Raw genomic sequence first — 22952 nt, 5'->3', positions numbered from 1 at the left:
TCTGTTGACACAGGATCTTCTGTGCACTCTGGAAGGTCAGGAGCTGTCCTGCTCCCCCAGGACCTGACTAGCATTTTGGAGGTGCGCATTGAGGGCAAGGAGTTCACCCAAGGCCCACAGCACATCACAACTAAAAGCAGAAGCCCCGGGCCTGCAGAGAAGCAGAAGGCAGGAAGCGGGGCCTCTTGGTGTCCGTTTTGCTCACCTGCCCCACCCCCGCCTCCTGGCACAAGTGCTGGAGAGTGAGTCACCCGGAGCCAGAGGGGAGGCTCTGCTTTTTAGCGCTGTCTGCCAGCCAGGCCCTAAGGATGAGGTACTAGGTACGGGCCTCCTCCTGGACCTCTAGGATAATGACAGCCCCACTGCGCTCATGCTGCCCACCAGATGGGTGCCAGGTGCAGCCACCTGCTTCATGTGGCCTGATCCAGGCCTCTGGGCCCTTTTTCCAGGGAAGTAGGGGTTAAAGATTTCCATTCAGGGGCCCAGCAAGCAGAGGACTCACCCGTTACCCATAAGCCATGACCAGGGCTAGGAGCCCCTGGGCCGTGCTTCATAGGCGTCCATTTCACTTACCTGTAAATTGTATCTGTAGGAAGAATTTCCCCAGAAGTAGAACTTCTTGGCCAAAGAGTGTATGTGTTTATGATTTGGATGTTTCTGGCCCTACAGCAGGGCCATCGCCTGTCAGCAATATCCAAGACCCCCTCCCCACATCTCACCACCTCCACATGGGACCAAATGCGTGGCACACTTTAACCTGGGCTTCCTGCCTTAAGGGTGGGCATGAACATTGCCCCCTGGGGTTAGTAGCTATTTATAATCTCCATCCTTCTTTCAGTTTTCTCAGTCCACAAATTACAAATTGATGCAGCCTGCAGAATTGACCTTTCACAAAGGCCAGACAAGAGCCAAAGGAATGCTCCCTGTGTTGGACACCACAGTGCAGCGCTGCTTCCCTGGGCCCCATCTCTTCCCTCTTGCATCTTTCCACCCAGGGGCTTTCCACCCTCTGCAGGCAGCTTCCTCTTGGCTGTTTCTCCTGGTAGTTTGTAAGAGCCCACTGGGAGTCCCACAGTGATGGGTACCACCCCTGGATGAGATCCCTTCTCCCAGGAACACTGGTGTCTTGCCCACAGAGTGGACCCTGAGACAGTGGAGGCCTGAGGCATTGCTAGGCAGCTGTGCTGGCTATGCTAAGAAATGACTCGCTTGTCCTAGCAGGACAATCTGGAGGGGCTTTGTGGCAAGGACTTTGACCAGGCCCTTGAGGACTGAGAGTGGGTAAAGTATTGTGAGCCTGGAAGCTTTTGGCTACAAACTTAAACCAGAGTTATAGGAGTAAAGTTCTGCTCAGCAGCTGAGATGCCTGCATCCCATATCAGAGCACCCAGGTTTGAGCCCTGATGCAGACTGTGGGAGGCAGTGGCGGGTGGCTCAAGTAGTTGGGGTTCTGCTGCTCATGTAGGGGCCCTGTGTGAAGTTCCTAGCTCCCAGCTCTGGCCAGACCATTACAGGCCTTTGAGGAGTGAACCAGCAGATGGCAACTCCATGTCTGTTTCTTTGCCTCTCAGATGAATAAAATATTCAAAATCTAAACCAGGGTTATGTGACTATGAATGAATATTCATCATTCACATGTGGGCCCAGCATTGTGACACAACAAATTAAGTCACTACCTGGCACATCTACATCCCATATTGGAGTGCCTAGTTCAAGTCCCAGTATCTCCACTTCCCATCTGGCTCCTGCTGACGCACCTGGGAGGCAGCAGGTGATGGCTCCAGTACTTGTGCCCCTGCCCTGGTGGAATTCCTGGCTCCTGCTTCAGCCTGATCCAGCTGATCCAGCTCTGGCAGTTGCACGCACAGAGAGGATGTGAACTAGCAGTTGGAAGATTCCGGCCTCTTTTAAATGAATGAAAAACATTTTTTAAATTCTTATGAATTCTGTGAAGCAGATGTAATTCCTACGTTACACTATTACTTCAGTTCTTGTTTGTTATAATAATGAAATTATTTTGATCACATTTAATCCTTTGTCTAAATATTTACCCTTTTGTCAGCTGTTTACCCACGTCAGATTCTCACCAACGATAGCATCTGTCATTGTAGGCTTAGTGTGGCTCTCATTCTTGCCACATTCATGTCTCAGTAAGATTTCTCCAGTCTTGCTCCGATGTTCTCTGCTTGCGGTTGGTGTCTTCCCATAAGCTGTTTCAGCCAGAGGCAGGTGTTTTTCCTGCTCCTAGTCTTCATTACCTGCCGGGTCACATTTTCCTCTTAGCCAGTCCACAAGAAGATGGAGGGACAGAGTGGTCCTCGCAAGGGCTGGGTGGCACCAGGAGTTTGGCTGTTTTGCTTATCCCGTGTCGTGGCTATCCATATCAGAGAGGTAAACACCCTGCCTTCTCTGGCCTGGCTCCCTCTGCCAAGTGGCAGGATCCAAGCAGGTTGTCCTGGAGCAAGGCATAGAGGCCAGAGGACGTGGGAAGCCAGAACAGAATGGAACCGGGAAGCAGAAGAATGAGCTGTTGTGAGGGCACATCGCACCCAGGGGCGGGTCCCCCTGCAGCTAGCACCCGAGCCCCTCTCAGCCTGGCCTCTCTCCTCTCCCCCAGAATGCCTCGGACATGCCCGAGACCATCACCAGCCGGGACGCCGCCCGCTTCCCCATCATTGCCAGCTGCACACTGCTGGGCCTCTACCTCTTTTTCAAGGTAAGTCCGTGGCCACCTGCCAGGTTGTGTGGTTTAAGTCAATTGATTTTTCTTTGTTTCATCTTTCCCATCAGGGACCCATGCATGTTCATTTGTAGAGAATAATGAGCAGGGGGACGTGAGGGACTCCTGGGGTCCTAGTTCTGACGCCAGGGTCAGGACCCTGCACCACCAGTCTTGCTTTCTTTGCTCCATGTACATTTTGGTTTGTGTTCGTGATCTCAGTTTGGGGATTCCCTGCACTGTTGATGTTGGGGTGGGGTTGTGTCTCAGACATACCTCTGCCATACTAATTGCCTTTTTTTTTTTTAATTTATCGAGGTTTATTTTCCCAATAAAAGTTACACAGGCTCAGTGTTGAAAAGCTGGAAAACTCAGAAAAGTAAAAAGGGGGAAACAGCAGTCATCCAAAACCCCGCCAGGGACAGTCCCAGGTTCCCTCTGGAGGTGTGTCCTTCACTGTTTCTCCCCATGCATGGTCCCCCCGGCCGGGCCCCAGTGTGCTCAGTCTGTAGCCGCTTTCCTCACTCCACCTTAACAACATTGTGAGCATCTTCTCATGTGACTGCAAGCTCTCCTGCCACTCTGTAGAAAAGACACCTCCTCCTCTTTCACCATGAAGGGATTGCATCCAGACAACTTCCTGTCAGGTGAGGGATGTATCCACACAGCACACAGGTTGTCACTGACCTTTGGGCACGTCTCCTTGGAGGTTTTTAGTGAGCATGCTTGCTAAAATAATCATGGCCATATAGTGTTTTATCTTTTTTTTTCTAAGATTTATTTATTTTTATTACAAAGTCAGATATACAGAGAGGAGGAGAGACAGAGAGGAAGATCTTCCATCCGATGATTCACTCCCCAAGTGACCGCAATGGCCGGTGCTGCACTGATCTGAAGCCGGGAATCTGGAACCTCTTCCAGGTCTCCCACGCGGGTACAGGGTCCCAAAGCTTTGGGCCATCCTCAACTGCTTTCCCAGGCCACAAGCAGGGAGCTGGATGGGAAGTGGAGCTGCCAGGATTAGAACCGGCGACCATATGGGATCCTGGTGCGTTCAAGGCGAGGACTTTAGCCACTAGGCCATGCCACCGGGCCCATGTTTTATCTTTTGAATCCCAAGTTCCTGGGATTCACTTTTGGAGAGAAAAAGGGAACACGCTGCCTTCTGCTGACTCGCTCCCTGATACCTGCAGCAGCCGGGGCTGGGCCAAGGCCACACCAGAGCCTAAGATTCACCTAGCTAGTGATTGATTGATTCACTGGTTTTGAAGACAAATTGACAGAGAGGGAAAGATAGAACTCTCCCATGCACTGTTCACTTCCTAAATACTCGCAAAAGCTGAGACTAAACCAGCTAGAGTCAGTAACCAGGAACTCTGTCTGGGTCTCCACCTTGGTGACAGGAACCCAAATTCTTGAACTAGTACTGGCTGCCTCTTAAGTGCACCAGCAGGAAAGTGGTTTAGGAGTAGACACGGGGCTTGGCCCCAAGTATTCTGATAAGGGATGCAAGTGTACCAGGCAGCAGCCTAGCCTGCTACACGAAGACACAGTGCTCGCCCATCTTTTTTTTATTTTTTTTAATCACCACAGGTACTTTTCCTCTAATCATTGAAAATCCCTCAATGATAACTTTCTAATGCACACTTTAAAAATACATGTACATGGTGTGGGACAAGCATCTGGCACAGTGGTTACGTGATGTCTTGAGTGCCTGGGCTCAGGTCCTGTTCTGTGTCCAATCCTGGCTCTCTGCCATGGGCATGGGAGATGCAGATCAAGTTTCAGATTCCTGGCCTGGCCCCTGTGGTTCCAGGCCTTCTTCACTCTAAATAAAGGTACCTGGTGAGGGAGCTCTAGGCCTCTCCCTGCTGCGCAGTCTGGAGATCCTGTGAGATAGGGATATTCAGTTTCCAGCGTCACTGCCTCAGCCATTATAGCTCTTGGCCTGAAGGCGTCTTTGTGTCGGTGCAGTCCAGCCAGCCTCCGCTCCTGGGTCTGTGCCGTGGTGTGCCCTGGGAGTTTAGGGTTCCCAGTGTGGGCGTATCCCAGCGGCACTGCCAGGAACATCTTCCTGTGTGCACAGCTCGTGACACAGGCACATCCTTCATGCCCAGCCATACTTCCTCCAGGTGTATCTAGCAAAATGACCAGGGCAGACAGTGGCTGCTTTTATAGTTGAACAGAGTGCCAAGAGCCTTGCAAGAGAGTGAACCATCTTCTATTCCTACTTATTAAGGTGCTGGCCTCCTCATTCTCCCCTGCATTGCCGGGCACCAGTTTTGGCTTCACTAGTCTGAGCAGACCAGGAACACAATTTTTCATGCCTGTTTTGTGTTCATCACTCCCTCACTGTGGGATCAGAAATAGTCTAGGTAGGGCTTTCAGGTTATTCCCACAAGCAGGTACACACAGGTGACTCCAAGCCTCACCTTTCCTTAAAAAAAAAAAAAGGATGTTTCAAGCAGTGACTCTTCACTGGTATTTTTTAAAGGCCTGAACTTACCAAATGTCTTCTTAATCCATAGCATACCATCCTCAGTCCATACCGAACTCTGCTTACCGTTTCCTCTCCGTCACCTCTAGTTCCCACCTGCATCTCCCGCCTTCACTTCCCTTGCTGCCAGAGGCACCTGCTGTGTGCTTGGTTTATGTCCTTGTATGGCGTGCAGTGTTGCTGTTTTAGTGCGTTGGGGAGAGCCCGTGTTTCCATACTGGGGCCACGTGACTGACTGTCCTCCATTGCCACTTCCGCCCAGCTGAACTCGATGGGTCTCTGTAGCTTTGTGGGCCTCAGCCCACTGCTTCTCAAATCACTACTGGGTTAAGTGCAGAACACACTCGTGGGTCCTTGCCTCAGGGCCTCCTAACTAACCTGTTTAGTGTGTAGGATTCTCTCCTTAGGGCAGACACCCAAACAGAGTGCTGGCAGCAGAGAGCGTGAACTTCTTTCCAAGGCTTTGCGTGGCCGCATCTGTCCTCCTCTCCCGGCAGGTAGGCCGGCTTGCCTGGCGTCAGGAGCCGGAGCATACCACTTCCCCTAGGCCACCAGAGTTCTGCACTGCACAAGCAGCGCAGCCCCCAGACGCCCTCTGACCTTCAGCCCAACAGCTGCCTGGCTGACCACCTTCTCAGGGCAGGACGTACTGTAGTAGCCCCTGCTCCCACGCTTCCTGATGATTATTCCGGAGTTTGCAGCTACAGTTTACATTCTGAAAGCTGTATATTTCCCTGATGCCTCAGCAGTCCCATAGATAGTCCCATAGACAGCCCATTCGAGGCCACTGTTGCTTTAGGCTGATCCTGCCCTTTTGGCTGGGCCTTGACTGTGCCCTGGTTTCAATGAACACCTTGTTGAAACCCCATCATAGAATGGATTTGTGTTCTATCCCGGGCCCCTATAAAGGTACCTGGCCACATGCCCTCCTGTGAGACCCGAGAGGGTCACTCTGCTGTGCCCCTGACCTCCTTCCTGCCTGAGTTCGCAGTGGTCCTGTCCTCGTCGCCAGCCCTGTTGGTGAACGGCAGGGTCTGTGAGGAGCCCTGCCACCACACTGTCAAGAAAGTCACACCAGAGACACCTGTGAAATTCTCTCACTTATTATACCCGCAGGCCCTAGAGAGGGAGCCGTGGCGTGCCTCGCAGGAGCCACGTGGGAGGAGCTGCGAGGGAGTGAACTCAGCTAAGCAGGTGGAGGGGCACGGCAAGTGCCCTTTTTGGGGTTCAGGGAGGAGTGCACAAAGGCATGAGGAGAGTTTGTGGGTGTTGTCTGGATGTCACTGGGTTCCCCATCAGAGGCAGATGAGAAGGGGAACTTGGGACAAGGGACCAAGTTTGTCACACTGATACATCTGCTCACCCGAGCAGGGTGTGCACAGCCTAGTTGTCAAGAAGCAGAGACGGAAGGAAAATAGTAAATTTTAAAAACTTAAACAGCCTTTATCTTATCTCACTGCATTTAAACCAGATTGCTTTGACGTAGTTTATAAAAACTGAATTGAACAGTAGAGGAAAAGCAAAAGAAACTGGGATGAAGAAATCACCTAAAACAAGCCTTGAGCGAGGGTCTGCCCCAGCAGCTGGGCTCCGCAGCCCTGGGCCTTGGGCGCCTGTGGGAGAGGAGCCGTGGCCGTGGGTCTGCTGCACAGAGGGCAGAGTGCAGGTGCAGGCCACCCAAGAGGTCTCTCCTGAGGGCCAGCAACATCCTGTCCCAGCACAACCCCCATGCCCCAGTGCTGACCACAGTCCCCACCGCAGGGACCTCAAGTCTTTGACTCCCTCTCAATCAGTTACCCTCTGCTCCTGGCCCTCCCTTTGTGCCCACAGCTCTGGGCTTCTGGGCCTCACTCTTGGCCTGCATGCTTACACGTGTACCCACCTCTGTAGACCTTGGCACCTGCCTCTGTGCACTGCCCCCAACAAATAACACCCCTCTCCTGTCCTTAGGTTTCTGTCCTGTGGTTGAGAGGCAGTGCCCCATCCCTGGTCAACAGTAGCAGCTGTGCCCCTTCAGTTTCTCTGTACCCTGCTTTGTGTTTCTTGCTTGCGCCCATCCCCCTGGGAGTGAGTGAATGAGTGAGTGAGTGTGTGTGTGTGTGTGTGTGTGTGTGTGTAGCATCTCCTCCCTTGCTGGCACACGAGCTCTGTGTAGAGAGGGCCTCAGCCTTGCTCCTTGCTCTATCCCTACTGTTTAGCATGTAGCAGACAGACAGTAAGCGTGTGCTGACTGGTGGGGGTTTGGGGCAGGGAGTCAAGGAAAGTACCAGTGAAGGTATCTGGGTTGAGGGCTGGACAGCCCTCGGGGAGGGAGGGAGCTTGCCCAAGATTACAGAAGCGTGTGTGCCCAGGCTGGCTGTGGGTGGGATCACAAAGGCACCATGGCCAGCTCGGGTGTGCTGTGCTCACTAGGGGGCCTCACCTTAGGGGAGCAGAGCGGGGCTGCATTGAGGCTTTAAGCTGGGGAGCCACAAGATCAGGCAGATACTGATTTCAAAGCCACCCTCTCCAAGAACTGCAGCATCCCGACACTCAGCATATCACTCCTCCAGAAGCAGCAGAGGATGAGGTGGGAGCTGTAGGGCATTGCCCAAGTCGAAAGTCAATAGCATGGTGACGGCTGGGACGCAATATTTGTACTTAATGAGACCCAGAAGCAGCTGTCAGGGGTGGTGTCCTAGCTGCTGGCTGCCCTCCCACGGTCCACAGGGTCACAGGTGTGCTGTAACTAGCACGCTGGGCCTTAGTGGCTGTGCTTCAGGGACTTCCAGGATTCTTGGTCAGGGAGGAGAAAATGTGGAAGAGGGCTCTTGGGACTCTGGGCACTGGCGGGATAACCTGCCGGGCGCCAGACTGCTTTGAGCTACTTTGGGAGCTGTGCCTACGGGCCTGACATACCCCCACTTGTGTGCAAAGCTGCGGGAACCTGAGTGCCCCTGGTGTGTCTGAGATAGCCCCCTGTGTCCAAAGGGGTGAGCCCAACCTCCAGAAGAGCAGTGGGGACTCTGGGTACCTCCTGGCCATGGGCAACCCTAACTTCCTGTTTCTCTTTGTATTTCTGCCTCAGATATTTTCCCAGGAGTACATCAACCTCTTGCTGTCCATGTATTTCTTCGTGCTGGGGATCCTGGCCCTGTCCCACACCATCAGGTCAGAAGGATCTCTACACCATTTGAAGCAGCTCTCTCGGGAGTCAAGACAGGGTCTCGGATGACAGTATGACCCTGGTGTCGCTCACAGCCAGGTTTGAGCCCTGGCTGTAAAGCCCAAGGGACTCTTTCTTTCCCTAGTGTTGCGCCAGAGGTGACCCAGTACAAAGCTGTAACCTCTCAAGGCCACAGTTTCCCTGGGCCTGGGAAGAATGTCCAGTGGGGGTTGCCAGCACCAAGGTTGGCAGGGAAGCGATCTGTGAGTGGTTGTCATGGTACGAGGGCCACCCACTGAGCACTGTGCTAGGTCCCTCACCCTGTGTCTTCGGTCCTAATGAAGGAGTGACAGAAGAGGGAGGGGTCCAGGCTCTGGAATGGATGCAGACTGCCACTCCGACGTCCTGTGACCCCTGGCAAGTGACTTGGTCTCTCAGGCTTCAGTTTCTTCATCAATCGAGGGAAATAACAGTAGCTTCCTCACAGGGGCATCAGGAAACCTCTCCCCCGTTATCTGACCCTTAATAGGCTCATTAACTCTGAACTGTTACAACTTCTGTCTTCAACTTCGGTCATCTGCCAGACAACCTTAAGGGGTTAACTGGCTTTCAGTCCTGTGTCACACTCAGAGAAGATAAGAAATACTGCTGGGATCACACAGCCAGTGGGGGACAGCAGGATTGTAGCCCCAGTCTGTGTAGCCCCAGAATGTCTTCCCACAGCAACCCTGTCCAGATGGCTATGAGTTCATTCTGTGGGGAGGAGTGACCCAGGCCGGTGTGCCTGATGGGGCTACTGTCGGCATCTGGGACAAGCCTGTTCTCCACGCTGCCAGATTGCATGTTGGCATGCTGTCCTCCTCCTCCTCCTCCACTCGAGTGGAGCCCCTGGCCTCTCTGGAGCTGTGGTATCCTGCAGATGCCCCAGCCATCACTTCAAAGTGGCAGAGGCTCAGAGCCACTGGTGGACCAAGCCTGGTCAGCAAATCAGAGAAGGAACCTAGCTGGAACTTGGCTTTGAAGGGTAGGAAACCTGGAAGAGGTGCAAAGGAGGGGCAGGCCAGACCTGGCACTGGAAGGTCCAGGAGCACTGAGGCACAGACTGGATATTCCTGAAGCATACACAGGAGAAACTAAGGAGAAGGTACAGGAACCTTCTCACAGAAGCATTGAAAGTCGAGGTTGGTGTGGCCTTGTCTCAGGGACAGCGCTGCAGCCACATGGTGGCTGGACCATGAGTTGAGACACAGGCAGCCTGGGGCCCAGACCTGGCTCTGCCAGCCTTGTGGACTATAGTTATCAGGCTCCTGGAGCCTCAGTTTTCCCATGTATAAAATGGGGGAGGCTACAGGCTGCAGCCAGTGTGCTGAGAGCACAGGAACAGCCCGGAGCGGGCTGAGTGGCTGGCCCACAGTTACGCAGCAGGGACGGCAACTCTGGCATTCTGACCAAGTTCAGTCTTGACCAGAACTGACCCTTCACCCACAGGATGTTACTTTCGCCACTTTGGGAGAATTTTAGCTCTAACCCCCTGCCGATCCTAAAAGAAGGCAGCCCGTGGGGGCAGAGGGAAGAGAAGAGAAGTTTGGGATTAATTCCAACACCATGAGAGAGCCGTAAGCAGGAAGCAGTCTCAGTGTTCCCTGTGCAGTGGAACACTGCAGGTCGGGAGCTGGGGCACCAGGCACGCAGGAAGGCTAGGGAGGAAGGTAGACGGGCCCATGATGCGAAGTAGCCAATGTGGGCTGGTTATACTGTATGCATGTGTTAGAATACACATGGAATACAGTATACCTCACAAAATGGCATGGCATGTTACCTGAAAATGTTTTAGAAAGGCACAAAAGAAGCCCAGCAAACTTCAAGTGACCCAAGCAACCTTGCTGGCAAGAGGGATGGATAGTCACTGTGGTCATTTGGTCCCCCATTGTCCTTCCTATCCCAGTATCTCTAAGAGGATTGGAGCCCTGAGGTTCCCCTACAGCTCAGCTCTTCCCCTCTTAGTGACAAAAACCATGTGCCATCCCAGCAGCACACAGAACTCTCGTGCAGCTGCACAGGTGGCAGGCTTTGAACCTCTGCCATCTTGACCCTTTCCAGTTAGAATAAGAACTGTGGGACACTGTCCCAGATTTCTTAGAGATTGGCCAAGAAACAATTGTCTTTTTGGCTTGGACAGTTCAGTTTGAATAATCATAGACACTATCAACAGAAAATAAAACCAAGAGCAGCTAAAATTGCACATGATACAGTTTATTGTTAATGTCTTGAAACTGACAGAAGACTAATCTTAATATTTAGAGCAACAAAATTTGATCTGGAAAAAGTGGACACTGTAAAAACAGTGGATGGCCATGGGCAAAAAGGATGTGGGAAGTTAACCATACGAGGTCAGAGAAGCCTACTGGAAAATCTGATCAGAACGGAAAACTGTCCCATGAATGAAATCATTGCTGTAAAATTCACAGGGAAAAGAACTGAATCTACTGAGAATAATTTCAGTAAAGTGGGTAGCATATAATTTAATCATGGAGTTTTTTTTTCCCCTTGAGTGTTGGTCCAAAAAATTAAATTGATTTTTATTGATTTAAATTGGGCTTCCTTCAATGCTTTTCTCAAAGTCTACAGTGTTTGAGTTTCGATGAACTATTGGTACCTGCCCCTTCCACTAATTCCAAACAGCCAAGTCCAGACCTTGAGAAAGAAGCTGAGGCCCAGAGGACTCCTGCAACCAGCGGATCCACAGCTGCTGAGGGTGCAGTGAGATGTTGAACCCAGAGCCTGTGCTCCCATTGGGGGCCAAAGTGAAGGGCAAAGGCAAGCGCAGAGTGTACGCTGCCTGCTGGCTCTTAGGGGGTCAGCAGAGGAGGGGCACCCTAAGCCAATTCAGCCCAGGCCAAGCTGTTCCACAGGCGTCCCCCAACCTACCCCACGCCTCTTGGGGACAGACCAGAGCCAAGGGCACGAGGGAAGGCCACAGCTAGTCTGCCTTCACCTCACACAGTCACCAGAACTCGAGCCCAAATCCCAGACAGCCCTGCCTGCCCAAGGGCCCTCTCCATGCTTCTGTTGCCTCTGGCTAGGCGTGTGTCCCGCCCAGCTGGCTGTCAGAGGAAAGAAGGCCCAAGCTTGGCACCCCAGGAAGAAGGCTGGGGTGTGACTGACCCCAACCGAGAGGCTGCTTTGGAGTCCTCAGCTGAGGCCCAGGCAGGCATCCAGAGGTGTTCCACACAGGCATCCAGAGGTGTTCTGCTCACAGGCACCAGGCCTGGAGGTGTTGGGTGAAGATGGTGACCTAAGCCAGGTTACCTGACTGCCCCCTGTTGCACAGCTCCTCTCCTCAGAGGGACTGATGGTGGTAGAGAGTCACCCGCAGGGCACTTTCAGTAGGCCCTCGGAGGGAGGGGTCCTCAGGATTCCCCAGGCCACCTCTAGTAAGTGGCAGAGCTCAGAACCATCTTCCCCAAGCTAGTGAGAGAGCAGTCTCTCAGGCACCCTGGCACCTCCTCCCACACCTGCACTCACCCACCCCTGGCTCAACTCCCTGAGAGCATTCAGCAAGGCGGGCTGAAGGCTTCCTGCCTCCTGGGAGCCCTGCTCTGAGTAACAAGGGCTTCGTTACTCATGGCACAGGCTTGCAGCTGACCCCGACATGGCGGACGAAGGAACCACAACCCCCAGAGTGCTTGTTCCAGGGCCGCAAGGCTGGGCTGCAGGGGTCTACAGCCACTCCATTGTACCGCCACCTCCTGTGACCAGACGACCCCCAGAGCCCTTGATTTGCTAATCCTGCTATGGTGATAACTCCGGAGAAAGTTTCCGTTCCTGCCTGGCCAGGAAGTGGGACCTGCAGGATGGTCAGCACGCTTCCAGAGCCCAGGCCAAGCAAGGTGCCGAGCCACAGGCCTGGCAGGAGGAGAGTGAGCAAGAGTCCTGCCCGGGGGCTGGCACTTGTGGCCAAGGTGATGTGCAGGGCAGGGCAGCGAGGCTGTCACAGCATCTGCAACCCCTCCCCAGACGGCGGGCGGGGGAGCACTGTGCTTTTTGGCGAGGGACTCGGGTGGTCCATGTCCCCAGTGTGGCGCTCTCCCCACTTTGTCCTTCCTCTGTGCCCGCGTCCCTCTGGACTCTTCCCTGAGCTCGTTCCCAGGGGTGCACGGCAGGAACCCCACTCGCCTCTGGCAGCAGCGCACAGGAGGGGAGGGGTGAGGCTGCGGCCGCCGGCGGAGGGCTCGCTCTGTGCCGACCTGCTCTGTTTTCCTTCTAGCCCCTTCATGAATAAATTTTTCCCAGTCAACTTCCCCAACCGCCAGTACCAGCTGCTCTTCACACAGGGCTCTGGGGAGAACAAAGAAGGTCAGTGCCCACCTGCTCCGCCCTGGGTGTCCCCCACCTGCTCCGCCCTGGGTGACCCTTCAGCCCGGGACCCTGGGGCTGCCTTGCCTCTCTGAGCGCTGCGTTTCCCGGTTCTTATCTGTAAAGTGAAATCAGAACCCCGGTACCTGGCACCTCCTCCACGAAGCACACAAGGACTCCAGGCAAGCACTCGGCACACGGCCTGCAGGACAGTCAGACTGTCCCGCCCGAGAATGGAGAGAAGGGTCCGCAGGCTTGTTGTGGAAATCATCGGGAACCGAGGGGATCCAGGAGCCCAGGAGCGTGCGGGCGCATTCGGCCTCCCAGCGGGCAGCCACCCGAGGCTCCCTTTCGCTTCCCCAGGTTTTTGTTTTTCAAAAGCTTAGACTCGCACCAGAGTCTTGAGGGTCCCCGGGCCTCTTCGGCCGCGTGCTCCACAGTCTAGGATGGCAGCCCCAGCGCCAAGGGCCTGCCCGCCGCACGGGCACGGAGGCCGTGTGCAGACGCCGGCTGGCCTGTGTCCACTGGACATAGCGGTTCACCCCCGCGTTCTCTTCCGGCAACCAAGAAAGATATGCGGTCACTTCCTGCGCAAGTCCCGCCCTTTCCGCTGCCAGCGCCAACGCGGGGTTCGGAAGAGCGGAAGTCGTCACGCATCCACAGGGCCGTAAAGCGCGACTGTTTCTGTCGCCTTCCGGCTAGCGACAGTGGCTGCAGTCTTGCCGGCCGGCCGATCCCTGGTCAGCATCCGGATCGTGTTCGAGAAGTTCAGCGAGAAGGACAGCGTGTCCAGCTGTGTCAGCTGAAGACGTCGGTGACCAAGGGCATCGAGAGCCAGCCTAGCGAGCAGTTCCCAAGCCTGACACTGGCTGGGCACGATCGTGCCCCGGTGGAAGCCGGTGAGGGACATGCGATGCCACGAGCCGTCCACGGGGAGCTGCTGGCCTTCAGGCAGAGGAGAGGACCCTCCTACCCGGCCCTGCGGCTGCTGCGCAAGTACTAGCAGGTGCACACGGGCACGTCATGTACCCCACATCGTGGCGGTGATGGCCGAAGGCAGGCAGCACGCCCAGTGCGTAGACGTCATGAGGGTCTCGGCGGAGGACATGGACCAAGTCAACACGGGCGTTGGCATCGAGAAGGTCCACTGCCTCACGACGGACTGCTGCACGTGGAGACCTGCACGGGAGCCGCGGGGGCGGCGCGAGTGCCCGCCTCCAGCGCGAAGACTCGGCTTCCGCCACGCCGGCTGCATCCATCAGGGGTCTGTTTTCACAAACAGAGATCAGAGCGTAAGAGAGAAACAGGAGGCCACTCTGTGGCACCCGCACCATCTCCCTCGGCCTCCACCTCAGATGCCTTGCCACCCCCAGGATGTCTGCCAGAGCCGCTGCCCCGGCCTCCTCGGCTCCCCCCCCTGCCTTCCCTGCTGGTCAACCAGGGCTGCTAGCAACGTTTTTGATGCATTTGGAAGACTCCAGAAGGAATCGGTTACCAGCTAACGGAGCACTGGCACGCATGGCACAGCCGCTGTATCCCAGACACCGTGCTGACCACCCCAGGGGGACCTTACTCTCCTTCACTGCCTCTGAAGGAGGGGCAGTTATTCCAATGTCTGCAAAGGAGGAAGCCAGCGCTCAGAGAGGGAACTGCCTCCCCGCACTCCCCGGGCTACCCCACCACCAGGGGCCAAGCCAAGGTCTCCAACCCTGAGTATCCCCTTCCCTGGCACCTGTCCCAGGCCTGCCCGTGTTCTCTCTAGGCCACCATTCCGTCGTTTGCAGACTTGGAGGGGGGCAGGAAGCTAGCCCTTGCTCTGTGGGCTCCTGACAGGGACCCCCAGGGGCTGGCAGGGGACAGGGCAGCCCCACCTCGGAGAGGGCACTGACCTAGTCTCTCTGCTCAGAGATCATCAATTACGAGTTTGACACTAAGGATCTGGTGTGCCTGGGCCTGAGCAGCATTGTTGGTGTCTGGTACCTGCTGAGGAAGGTGAGCAGCTAGGGCCTGCGCGAGGAGCGGGGCCGGGGTACTAGGGCAGGGTGGGGGTCTGGGCAAGACACGGGGCAGGGCAGGGACCCACTGAGCCACTCTCCCCCTGCTCTCCCCAGCACTGGATCGCCAACAACCTGTTTGGCTTGGCCTTCTCCCTGAATGGGGTGGAGCTCCTGCACCTGAACAACGTCAGCACAGGCTGCATCCTGCTGGGCGGCCTCTTCATCTACGATGTCTTCTGGGTGAGCTGACATAGACACCCTGGGGCTCCCCGGCCTCGGGCTAAAGTGGGGACCACAGGCAAAGCCTCCGCCTGCCAGGCTGGGAGCCAGAGGGTGGATTCCGTGTCCAGGAGGCTGCTTGCTGCCTCACGCCTCACCGCCACTGTCCTGTCTTCCTCACAGTGGCACCTACTGGGAGGTGACTTTATCACTTGTCCCCTTGACAAGTGGGAGTGGGGCGCGTAGAACCTCGGGCAGAGGGCTAAGTGTAGGCGGCGGGGCCAAGCAGGAGAGGAGTGGCCATGCTCTGGCTGCTGGGCCTGTCATGTTCATTCCCGGAGGGAGAGAGGGAGGGAGCTCACCTGGCCCCTCACAGCCTCTGCTCCCCATGAGCAGAGACAGGCTGCACAGCCTAGGCTGTGAGGACAGCTTGCCAGTGGCCACCTCACATCCACTGCAGACGGCCCCTGCCCCTGCCCACTCTCCTCCAGGCTCCTCTTCTTCTAGGTGTTTGGCACCAATGTGATGGTGACAGTGGCCAAGTCCTTTGAAGCACCAATAAAATGTAAGTGAGCTGCCCTCCCTCTCCTGGAGAACCCCTCCCCAGGTTCCCTTCCCACCCTGTGGTCACTGCGGTGGTCAGCACCTCCCTGCATCTCTGCTCCACCTCTCAGCTCTCAGGGGGCTCTCCAGCCTGGTGGCCTCCCGTCAGTGGCTAATCTGGCCAGGTTCAGGTCCATGAGCAGCTCTCTCTCAGCAGGCTGCAATGAGTGTGGTATGAAATGAGCAAGTCAGAGAGCAGGTGTCCCGAAGCACCGTGCCGGGACCATAGCATCACTCACTGGGGTCCCCTCAGCACTCTTGGCCCCCAAGTTCCCATGCCATGCCCCCCAGTGGTATTTCCCTTCAGGGTGCCCACTGCTTCTGTTAGGAAATTCAACTGCTGGCATCTTTATATAGGGAGAGATGTTGTCATCCCCCACTACAGCAAACCCAGGGGTAGAGTGGAGTTACTGTGAGCTCACCACCCCCTTCTCAGCACGGACCCACGCCTGTCACTAGGTTCTCCGTGGTCTCTAAGGTGGCTGCCAGGCCCTGGTACCAATTCACTCCTCCCACCACGAGGTGCGTGTGGCTCATCAGGGAGAGAAAGTCCTCCTGGAGTCCCCCCCTACAGCTCCCAGCATATTTCCTTGGCCAAAATTGGGCCACAGGGCCAAGTACAAACCATGCCTCCACACAGGGGAGAAGGAAAGCTTGACTCTGGGTCTAAGGTTCATGCTACAGAGAGCTACCCCATGGGCACAGGGCTCTCAGGGGCTGACTCAGCCACAGGATAGAGAAGGGAAACAAGGGTGCCATTGGAAGGTTGTCTGCAGGGGCATGCGCCGTGGGCAGGCAGTCTGGGAATGGAGAAATGGCCGCCACTTCCTCCATGGCACGGACAGCTTTCTTGCATGAGCTGCAGAAGGTTCTTCCAAGGGATGGTCGCCAGAGCCATTATTCCTCACGCATTTTGACGAGGGCGCCCAGAGAACCCAGCCAAAGTGCTGGGGTGGTATGAGTTGTTCACAAGGGGCAAATGCACTTTACCAAGTTCATGGCCTGCAGGCGCTTGCAAGGCTGAACATCCACAGAGGGCTGGGGTAGCGAGCACGGAGTGTCCTGGAGCCGAGAGCCAGCACAGAGGTGCAGCTCAGATCAGGCAAGGCAGCAGAGACCAGGTGGGGAAGAGATGTCAGGGCTGGGATTGGTGGAAGCCCCCAGGCACTCTGCCAGCAGGGAAATGGAGGGGTCAGATGTAGCATCCTCTGCTAGGCGCATGCCCCCTGCAGACAGGCTGTAGCTTGAGGGCAGGAAAGTGGATTAGCCCGGCTCTGCCCTTCACAGAGCCTTGCAGCAGGAAGAGCCTGTCTAGTGATAAGCTCTGTGCACTCAAGCCCGGGAGGAGCGAGCAGGGCTAAGGGCAGCTACATATCACTGGAGGAGCACAACCTACCCAGAACTCCTGTGGTTAATCTGTGGAGGTACTGCTGACCACCCCCCATCCCCACCCTACCCTCCCCCGAAGCTGCAAAGCAGGCAGGGAATTCAGGAAGGATTGTGCTGAATGGCCTGGCTTCCCTCCACACTAGACTCCTGAAGTCCTAGAGTAGGCAGCAGAGGGCAGCACTGAGCAATGTGTGCTTGTCCTCTGGTCCTCAGGCAGTTGGGTCACCTGCAGAGCACACCGCAGATACCCTAAAGCTGGTTGGAGCTGCTCTTTTGCTCACCTGGCCCTGTGGGTGGACGCCAGCCATGGCCACACCACCTCCTGCCGTAACGGGGCCCAGCAGGGACGCTGGTCTCCCTAGGCCCTGTTGATCCAGACAAGTGGGGCTGCTGAGGGAGGGCCTTCAGGCAAGGGATCTGCAGGCCTGCAACCTCCTGCCCCAGGCCCCCAATGCGAGGGCCTGCTCAACATCAGCCCTGGGTGCCTCTGGTCTCACGAGTCGGGCTTCTCCTTCACCCAGAACACCGCACCTGTGAGCAGACTTGGAAGTTGTACACTCGGCGCTCAGCCTGGATGATCCAGCTTCCCCCAGCTGGCCGTGTGGAGACATGGTCCTCAGCTTGTCAGCATCCTATTGCCTCCCCAGCCCTGGCCCAGTAGCCAGAAACAGAATGTGTGTGTGTGTGTGTGTGTGTGTGTGTGTGTGTGTGTACGCACACTATAGGCCAGGGGCTTGGGGTCATTGCTGGCCTGCAACTGACACTTCGCACCCCTACCTCCCCTGCAGTGGTGTTTCCCCAAGACCTGCTGGAGAAGGGCCTCGAAGCGGACAACTTCGCCATGCTGGGCCTGGGAGACATCGTCATTCCAGGTGACTGCTGGAGGAAGGGAGCACTCTGCCCAGCCAGTCTTCCCTGGGGGCCAGGAACCAGCCAGGCGTCAGAAAAGGATTTCAGCAACACACACACACACACACACACACACACCCGAAGTGGCCCCAGTAGACTACAAGGAGCTGTCCTCATGGTGACGCCACCTGCTGGACAGCCCCAGAAGCATGGGGGACATGGCAGCACACAGGAGCTTGGTCCCTCCTAGACTGTCCCAGCGTTGTACAGGCTCTGAGCAGCACACACACATTGAGTGCATGTAAACTGCTGACTTGATGGCCCTGCTCTTGGCAGAGGGGTGTATGCACGTGCCCACTCAGCTACCCAGGCTACCCTGTGAGTCCCTGCCTCGACGTAGGGGTTGCTGGTCAGAGTAGTTTGTCCTTGGGCATGGTCCCCAGCATGGGCACCTGGCTCCCATTGCCAGTTGCTGGCCTCGCCTTGCCCCAGCAGGCCTGAGAGCACAGCCTTACCACCATGCTCTTAACAGCTGCAGAGCAGGGCCTGGTGCAATAGCTCAAAGGCTAAATCCTCGCCTTTCAAGTGCCAGAATCCCATATGGGTGCTGGTTCATGTCCCGGCTGCTTCACTTCCCATCCATCTCCCTGCTTGTGGCCTGGAAAAACAGTAGACAGTGGCCCAAAGCCTTGGGATCCTACACATGCGTGGGAGACCCAGAAGACTCCTGGCTCCTGGCTTCGGATTGGCTCAGCTCCAACCGTTGTGGCCACTTGGGGAGAGAAACAGCAGATTAGAGGTCTTTTTTGTCTCTTCTCTCTGTACTTCTACCTTTCCAATAAAAAAAAGTAAATCTTTTGGGGGGGGGGCAACTACACGCAAGTTCCCCTGGTCCCTTTTTTTAATTTATTTATTTTTATTGGAGAGACAGATTTACAGGGAAAAAGAGAAAGATCTTCCATCCACTGGTTCATTCATTCCCCAAATAGCCACGTGGCCAAAGCTGAGCCAGTTTAAACCCAGGAACCAGGGGCTTCTTCCAGTCTCCCACATGGGTGCAGGGACCCAAGGACACTTGGACCATCCTCTGCTGCTTTGCGAGGCCACATGCAGGGAGCTGGACGGGAAGTAGAACAGCCAGGATGCGAACCTGTGCCCATATGGTATTCTGGCACTTCAAGAAAGGGAGTATTAGCCAGTTGAGCCATTGCACTGGTCCCGAAATGTTGATCTAGTAACACATGGAAGTGATGCTGGGTCGCTCTGTTTTTTCAGTGAGGAGACAAGCTCGCAAGGGAGGGAAGGATAGCAGTTGAGCAAAGCCCAGACTCAGGCCCACGATGTGTGTGACTGCTCAGACTGTCGCTTCAGAACTGTTCCAAGGACAGTGAGCTCAGCGAGATGGCCATCGCCACAGCCCAGGCGTGTGTCCCAGCACACACCTGCTGTGTGTGTGATGGTGTTCTGACTACACTGGCGGTGTTTCCATCTCAGAGAAGCGGCCACTGAGCTCCAGAAATGGCTCAGTGTGCCCGAGGGCCTGGGCATAGGGCTTTGTCCCGAGCGCTCGTGTTGCACAGAGACCTGGCTTCCTCCAATGGAAGGAATCGGGCTCACTGCAGGCGAGGCTGCTGTGCCCCAGGCACCCACACACACTTCCTCATAGCCCCGCTTGTCATCATATGGGCTTGGACACGCACAGGCCAGCCCCACACCCCCTACCTCTGTGTGGACAAGGGACTTGAAAACATTCATGGGAAATAAAATCCAGAGTTTATTTTGGCACCAAAACAAAAGCAGCTTTTTGAAGGCCCCTTGTATGTGCCCTCTGAACTCTGAAACTGCGGTAAGTTAAGTCGGTTGGCCTCGCAGACCCAGGAGAGCATGTATGGGCCCAAGCAGGTGACCAGGACTGCTTGCGCCTGGCCCAATGCTGGCATGCGGAGTAGTTGGAGGCTTTTGCCACCAGGGGGCGCTAAGCTCCCAGCTTTGTTTCCAGTACTACTGTGTTGCCGCCTGCCAGCTCTGGGCTCTCACCGTCTCCACTGACAAGGGGCTCCATTCTCTGTTGAAAGTTAACTGTTGCCAGTTCAGCCCTTCTAACAGCGCCAAATGCTTCGGTTCTTATTTGATAGGCAGAGTTACAGAGAAAGAGGAAACGAGATTTTGCATCAGCTGACTAACTCTCCAAATACCCACCACAGCTGGGGTTGGGCTGGGCAGAAGCCAGGACCTGGAAGCTCCATCCAGATCTCCCATGTGGGTCATCTTCCTCCACTGCTCATATAGGTGCATGAGCAGGGAGCTAGATTGGAAGTGGAACAGCTGGGACTTGAACTTGCGTTTATAAAGGATGCTGGCATTGCAGGTGGTAGCTTCACTGTGCCACCCACCACACTCACCTCAATATTTCAGTTCTTGAGATCTTACCCTCAACTTCATGGGACTTGGACTCCATCCAAAGACCAGTGAGGGGGAGAAGTACAAGCAGCTGGCTGTGCCTTGGGCACGCATGCACTCAGTGAGCGAGACAGGACGGCAGTGTGCGGGCAGCCCACCAGCGCTGTGCTCCGCTTCCCCCATCGGAGGTGTGTGTCAGCATCTCCACCCCACCCCTGGCACACCGCCCCTTCCTCATCTTCCCTGTGCCGCCAGGTGCTTAGCAGGCACCTGCTGTGACACAGGTAACCACCAGCACCCAGCCCTGATGGCTGCCCGTGACCTGGAGCGCTGGCAGGTGCTGGGTGGCTGCTGCTCTGTAACCCAGCTTTCCCCCACAGGGATCTTCATTGCCTTGCTGCTGCGCTTTGACATCAGGTAAGAGCAAGGGCCTTTACCTGTGGCTTCTCAAGGGGCTCTACAGTGGTTCTCAGGACCCCCAGGGAGAGGACAACCCCCCACCCCACCGAGCAATCCCCAAGCAGTCCCCACTGACATTCAACATGCTTGCAAAACTGTGATAGAGACCTGGTTTTCAAGTTGGGAACACCTGGGCAAGATGCTTCAGGAAGGAAGGTTTTGGAGTCTGTGGGCTTTTTCACTCTGTGGCCCCGGCCTGAGTTAGTGGTGCACAGCTCTGCCACAGGCTCACCGCCAGAGGGCGAGTGCGAGCTGACCCGAGCGGCTCCTGGGGAACCCAGCTGCCGTCATCATTCTTGGCATCCCTGTTACCATCCTGGGGTCAGGGTCCCGCGTTCCCTGCATTACAGGAAATAGGCCTTGGTCAGAACCAGAGGTCATGTCTCAGTTCCGCACCTGAATGGCTGGGCCTGCCAGCAGTGAGTGACCCCGGCACTCACTCCATCATCCTGGGCTCAGTCAGCCCAAGCAGGGCTTGCTGTGTCAGATCCTCACTCCTACAGCGCAGGGACGAGACAGTGCTAGCAGCCCTGAGCTCATTTCACATCCAGGTGGCCTGTGTGGTGCCCATTTGGAGCACATGGACACGGGGTTAGCAGGGGCCACCTTGGGAAGAGCTGGCCTGGTAAGAAGAGGCCTGTGTGGGCCAGACACGTGTGCTCCTGCCTACACTAAGGCAACAGGACCCACCAGAGGCCCCTGGGCTCATGGCTGGACAGAGGTATGGTTGCCAGCACCCGCAGGGCCGCATCTCATTCCAGCACTGTCTCCTCGGAACTGGAGCCAGAATAGACAGCCTTCCCCAGTGGAGTGCCACAGCACAGCTCTGGGTAAGGGTTCTTGCTGCCAGGGGCCCTGAACACCAGGTCCGTCTGTAGCTCATTCCTGATGGGGGACACACAGAGTCACAGGGAGGCACTTTCTGGGTGATGTGCGATTCGTGGTCTCTGCAGGTGTTAGTGGGTGACTCACCCAGGAAGCCACCCGCACAGCCAGCACCTCCCTGTCTCCATTGCACATCCCTCAACAACTGCACCTGCCAGCCTGGCACGCGGTGGCTGGCGGGAGGGTTTCCACGTTTATCTCAAAGCAGGATCTACCTGTGTCGGCTGTCCCATGCCTCCTCCAACAGCCGTGGGTCTGGATTAAGACATTTTTTGAATACTCACAGCCTCTGGGGTGCTGGGTGTTTGGTTTTCCGATTTTCGAGATGAGTAAACTGAGGCTGAGACAAGGGAGTTAACTCATCTCAAGACCTAGCTGAGGGCAGTACCGGAGTCCAGCTCCAGGCTCGCTCTCAGGGCTCCCAGTCCCCCCGAGCTCCATCCTCGGAGTGAGTGGCTGCTCCCGTCCTCTGCTCTGGCTGACCCCCATGCTCTCCCTACCCCTGCCCTGCAGCTTGAAGAAGAACACACACACCTACTTCTACACCAGCTTCGCAGCCTACATCTTCGGCCTGGGCCTCACCATCTTCATCATGCACCTCTTCAAGCACGCACAGGTGAGCAGGCAGTGGGTGGTCCTCGGCATCCAGGTATGCGCCCCGGCAATTGCCATTGTCACAGCTGTCCTGGGTACTTCTCATGGTTGCAGGCAGGCTGCCCCTGCTGCCTGCCCGAAGGAGGACAGACCATCCCAGTGGTGGCTCTTCCTCCCACCTCCTGGGCTAGCTTGGTGTGGCCACCCTGGCCTCAGGGGAACCCAGTGCCTCTGTCTGTGGAGCAGACAGGACAGGACTGAGCTGGAGGAGCCTGCACAGGCAGGTTCTCCCTCCGCTGGTGGCAGGAGCCCTGTGTATCAGCCCCTCCTGCATGTGGGCTCTGTAGTCCAGAGGGTCCTGGTGCAAACATAACATGGAGACCAGGACAGCCACCTTGGGGAATTTTGGAGATGGACTAATGTAAGTGAACGGCCCCAAGCCGGCCCTTGCACACCCTACATAAGTTGTCCCTGCAGCACTCTACTTACCCAGGGCACAAAAATGGCAGGAGGAGGGTTCCAGGAATGAGCAGGTCATGAATTAGGAGTTGGGTACCGTCCCAGGCAGAGGCTGAGGCCTCTCACCAGCCTGCCAGGGTGTAAGCCCTTATGTCCCGCATGCCCGCCCGCTAACCACCGTGATGTCACACTGAAGGGTTTCATTACCATCCAGTCTCTGCGTCCACTGGAACATGGCTGCAAAAAGAATGACACCTGTGTCCCTCTCCCAGCACTGCCCACAGCCCTGTCCCCAGAGCAGCTCACTGTCGGTGACCGTGTGTGTGTGTGTGTGTGGCTCGCCTCGTGGTGGTCCCTGAGGAAGGTGCGAGTAGTGGCCCT

The 22952-nt window shown here is 56.0% G+C and overlaps 2 protein-coding genes across 5 annotated transcripts in view; both read left to right on the top strand.

The window, feature by feature from the left end:
• HM13 (histocompatibility minor 13) overlaps positions 1–22952 on the top strand; it is a 33561-nt gene that overhangs the window by 5753 nt on the left and 4856 nt on the right. For 2 of the 4 annotated variants that reach the window (XR_009247428.1, XM_058679380.1), the window contains exons 2-11: positions 2618–2716; positions 6333–6410; positions 8284–8366; positions 12629–12717; positions 14624–14709; positions 14829–14954; positions 15441–15498; positions 17714–17797; positions 20555–20591; positions 22032–22134. Coding sequence is in view for 3 of the 4 variants with exons in the window: in XM_058679380.1 (XP_058535363.1) it covers positions 2618–2716; positions 6333–6410; positions 8284–8366; positions 12629–12717; positions 14624–14709; positions 14829–14954; positions 15441–15498; positions 17714–17797; positions 20555–20591; positions 22032–22134 (843 nt within the window). In the remaining variant the exon portion in view is untranslated. The remainder of the gene's footprint in view (positions 1–2617; positions 2717–6332; positions 6411–8283; positions 8367–12628; positions 12718–14623; positions 14710–14828; positions 14955–15440; positions 15499–17713; positions 17798–20554; positions 20592–22031; positions 22135–22952) is intronic. The other 2 variants (XM_058679381.1, XM_058679382.1) reach the window with 1 other exon arrangement.
• On the top strand, positions 12951–14167 carry MCTS2 (MCTS family member 2). Its single transcript, XM_058679856.1, is given in 8 exon segments — positions 12951–13020; positions 13420–13512; positions 13515–13581; positions 13583–13638; positions 13641–13740; positions 13742–13869; positions 13872–14009; positions 14091–14167. Coding segments are annotated over 8 exon segments (729 nt in total).

This window comes from Ochotona princeps, chromosome 22 (genome assembly GCF_030435755.1).
Source record: "Ochotona princeps isolate mOchPri1 chromosome 22, mOchPri1.hap1, whole genome shotgun sequence".
Taxonomy (NCBI): domain Eukaryota; kingdom Metazoa; phylum Chordata; class Mammalia; order Lagomorpha; family Ochotonidae; genus Ochotona; species Ochotona princeps.
This window is presented reverse-complemented; position numbering and strand designations above follow the sequence as displayed.